The sequence below is a fragment of the Neopelma chrysocephalum genome, unplaced genomic scaffold, assembly GCF_003984885.1.
Source record: "Neopelma chrysocephalum unplaced genomic scaffold, ASM398488v2 Primary Assembly neopelma1_87521, whole genome shotgun sequence".
In the NCBI taxonomy this organism is placed as follows: Eukaryota; Metazoa; Chordata; class Aves; order Passeriformes; family Pipridae; genus Neopelma; species Neopelma chrysocephalum.
The window spans coordinates 1-3,961 of NW_020916877.1; the positions used below are offsets into that span (position 1 = coordinate 1).

Below are 3,961 nucleotides of genomic sequence, written 5' to 3' on the forward strand. Positions count from 1 at the left end.
GTTTAGAGCTCAGGGTGGGGATTAGGCAGAACTTTGGGAGGTTTGTTTTTCTGCTGGCAGTGTCTGGTTCATGATTAGGGGAAGAGCTTTATGTGCTGGATCAGGATTAACGCTTGACGTTTCATACTGGTAATACAGGTTTGGGACTGGGGTGGGCATTAGAGGACAAATAAGAGTCTGGTGTTATGGGTTTGGGATTTGCCTTTGAGGTCAGGTTGGTGCTGAGATTAGAGCAGTGGATTCCTTTCCATGGGAGGGGCAGCACTTTTGGGTAGTGTTGGGGCTTGAGGTTACAAAGAGGGTAAAGTTCCATCAGGAATTTTTGCACAGTTAGTGTTTCAGCATCCTCTGAATGACCCAAACTTGTTTTTACCTCATCAAAATCTTTCTTCTCCATTGTCCAAGCCCCTCTGTCCTTCCCCATTTATCTTTTCCCTTTTAGCTTAGTTCCTCTTTACCTCCCCAAAATGTTCATCTGGACGGGGTCAGCTTTGTGATGACCCTCATGGAATTAAGGCTTGTCCAGGTCCTGAGGGTGATTCAGATGGGAGGCAGCAGTGATTTCTCCCTACAGACCCACCACTCCAGTGGTATCTCCCTGCAGTCCATGAGTGTCCTGAGCATTTTCCCCAGTGCCTCCCTGCCCTGTAGGTTTCTGGCCATCAGGCTGGAGCTGAGGGGGTTGGGCAGGTGCCTGAGGAGGGTGTAGAACAAGGGCTGTGTCCAACTCTGCCAGGAGGGCTGTGCTGGGCAAGGATGAGGAGGCTGCAGAAAACAGCAGCACTGGGGAGGTGAGAGGAGCAGGTGGAGAGATCTTGTGCCTGCCCACGCTGGGCAGGAGCTGCCCCAGGATGGCAGCTCTGAAGCATTCACAGGATGTCCCTGTGAACAGGAGGGGAAGACTGGGTCTAAAAATGGAACATGGAAAGCAGAGAGCAGGAGTGTCATGGTGACAATGCAGGAGAGTTCCAGCCCTGGAGCAAGGTCACAGAAGAAGTGACCCAGTACATCAGGGTCACACAAAGTGTCTGGGACAAGCAGGAAATGGTGACTGTAGAGGACAGAAAGGCCCTGAGCCAGGGTGCAGCTCTGCTGGAGACAACCCTTCCAGTGCATGGGTCTTGCAGAGAGCAGGGCTGGCAAAGAGCCCAGTGCTGGTCATGGGATGGGGCCATATCAGGAAACACTCTGCATGTGCCAAAGGTGCAGGAAATGGCAGTGACAGTGCTGGGAGCAGAGACTGTGCTGTCCCCAGTCAGGCGTCACTCACAGTGATGGGGCTGTAGCAGCTTTCCAAGTTTTCCTCCAGAAGACCCACAATGAGGCTGTTCCCATCCACAATTATGTGGCAAGTCTTGAGGGAGAGGAGGAAGAGATTATTCTGAAGGTTGGGGACATTCCATATACCCTTTAGGGAAAACTCCACTGACGATATCTTACTGTCCTAGTCCCTTCTATCAATGGATATATTTGGCTCTAACCTTTAAATTCTTTATCTCCTTTGACTTATTTATGTCCCCTCTCCCCTGCTTGGATTCCTGGGAGTGCGAGCATTTCTTTCTCTGTTTGGTACTCACTGAAGCTGTTCAGGCAGCTCAGAGGGTGACCCATGGAGCTGTGGGTGCCTCTGGCTGCATCCCAGTGCCCAGCTGTGCTCTGTGCTTTGGGAAAGGGCAGAAGTGCCTCTGCTGGAGGGCAGTGCCACTCCTGCCTGCAGAGCCCTTCCTGCCTGCACAGGGGCAATGCTGCCCAGCCGGGCTCCTTTCCTTCTGGGCAGGGAAAGGGATGGGCCAGAAGGCAGGGCAGGGATGGAGCAGACATGCTGAAGTGTCCTCAGTGCAAAGCAAACGTGGACTTTGGACTTGGTCCCTTGATGTCCCTCCATGGAGGGACAACCAACCTCTTGCAGGTGGGGTGAGAGCCTGAAGCCTTCCTGTCCTGCCCTCAGGAGATGCCCTTTGCTGATGGAGCTGCTGGTGTGGAGCGCAGCTCTGTGCCAGCAGTGCCCAGGGCCTGTCCCTGCCTGTGATCCCAGCACGGACACGCAGCAGGACTGTGCCCAAGCTGCCAGAGCACTCAGGCCTTGCACCCACAGCAGGGCTGGGAAGGACAGTGTGGAGTTGGAAAGAGCAGAAGTGGAAGGAGCAAGTGCCCTTGTCCCTGGCTGGGCTGCTGTGCTGCAAGTCTCTTCCCTCCAGCTCTGCACACAGACACTGCTCCTGCAGCTCCAGAGAAGGGCTGAGGAGGCATCTTGGACACTCAGGTCAGAGCAGGGAACTTTATTTCATTCAAATGTACAGATATAATGACTGCTGAAAGTCCTTAGGTTACAGCAGAAAAGTAGATAGTGCTGTAAAAATAGTAAGAGTAAACATAACCTTTTGTGGAAAAATTTATAACAAATAAAATTAAAAATCATAATCAAGAAAAGAAAAAGGCAAACAAAATCAAAATAATAGCAAAAAAAGAAAGAACCAAAACCCCCACCTACACATGGCAGAAAGGAGTCTGGGATTGTAATGAGTTACTTTCTTGACAGTATGCAGAAAAGCATCCAGTCATCATTTTCCCTATGGCATTCTTCAGCTCCTGGTTCCTGAGGCTGTAGATGAGGGGGTTGAGGGTTGGAGGAACCACTGAGTACAGAACTGATAGTGCCAGATCCAGTGTTGGGTAGGAGATGGATGGGGGCTTCATGTAGGCAAATGTGGCAGTGCTGAGAAACAGGGAGACCACGGCCAGGTGAGGGAGGCAGGTGGAAAAGGCTTTGTGCCATCCCTGCTCAGAGGGGATCCTCAGCACAGCCCTGAAGATCTGCACGTAGGAGAAAACTATGAAAATGAAACAACCAAGTGATAAGCTGGCAGTAACCCCAATGAGCCCTATTTCCCTGAGGCAGTCTGAGTGTGAGCAGGAAAGCTTGAGGATGTGTGGAATTTCACAGAAGAACTGGCCCAGGGCATTGCCCTGGCACAGGGGCAGGGAAAATGTGTTGGCTGTGTGCAGCAGAGCACTGAGAAAGCCAGTGGCCCAGGCAGCTGCTGCCATGTGGGCACAAGCTCTGCTGCCCAGGAGGGTCCCATAGTGCAGGGGTTTGCAGATGGCAACGTAGCGGTCATAGCACATGATGGTGAGGAGATAAAACTCTGCTGAGATGAAGAACACAAAGAAAAAGAGCTGTGCAGCACATCCCTGGTAGGAGATGGTTGTGGTGTCCCAGAGGGAATTGTGCATGGCTTTGGGGACAGTGGTGCAGATGCAGCCCAGGTCTGTGAGGGAGAGGTTGAGCAGGAAGAAGCCCATGGGGGTGTGCAGGTGGTGGTCGCAGGCTACGGCGCTGAGGATGAGGCCGTTGGCCAGGAGGGCAGTCAGAGAGATGCCCAGGAAGAGCCAGAAGTGCAGGAGCTGCAGCTCCCGCCTGTCTGCCAATGCCAGGAGGAGGAACTGTGACATGGAGTTGCTGTTGGACATTGGCTGCTTCTTAGCACAGGGCCTGTTCAAAAAAGGAAAAGACAAGGAACAGTTAAGACAGACTCCTCTGACAAAGCCACTCCCTTTCTAAGAGTTTTTATAAGAAATGTGTTAAGTGCCGCCAAATCTGCTGCCAAGGAGTCAGTTTTGCTTTGCTGCAGTGGGACATGGAACTCTTTGTGGTCTGTTTTGACACTCACGAGGGATGTCAGATGTAATCCATCTTTCATGCAAGAGTTCCATCTCTACACCCATGACTCAGAAGAGCTTGGGCTGCAGAACAGAAGCTTGGTCTGTACGTAGAATTGTAGTCATGTTTTCTGTTTTTACCATCACATCTGGGGAAGGTTCTTTTCCACTGCAGGAATCCTCATTTCTATGGCCCAGCACACAGTGCCCAGCAGAGCTGCAGGGAAGGGCCCCCAGAACTGCCTGAACGCCCCCTCCCCCAGGGCCTTGGGGGCACTTGCCTCCCACTCCCTGCCCAGGG

The 3,961-nt window shown here is 52.3% G+C and overlaps 1 protein-coding gene across 1 annotated transcript; it reads right to left on the reverse strand.

Moving 5' to 3' along the window:
- Nucleotides 1-2,528: 2,528 nt before the first annotated feature.
- LOC113979691 (olfactory receptor 14J1-like) lies at nucleotides 2,529-3,471 on the reverse strand (the record flags this gene model as incomplete). Its single annotated transcript, XM_027707003.1, has 1 exon — nucleotides 2,529-3,471. A coding segment is annotated over exon 1 (943 nt), but the record flags the coding sequence as incomplete, so codon positions are not given.
- Between the last annotated feature and the right edge of the window lie 490 nt (nucleotides 3,472-3,961).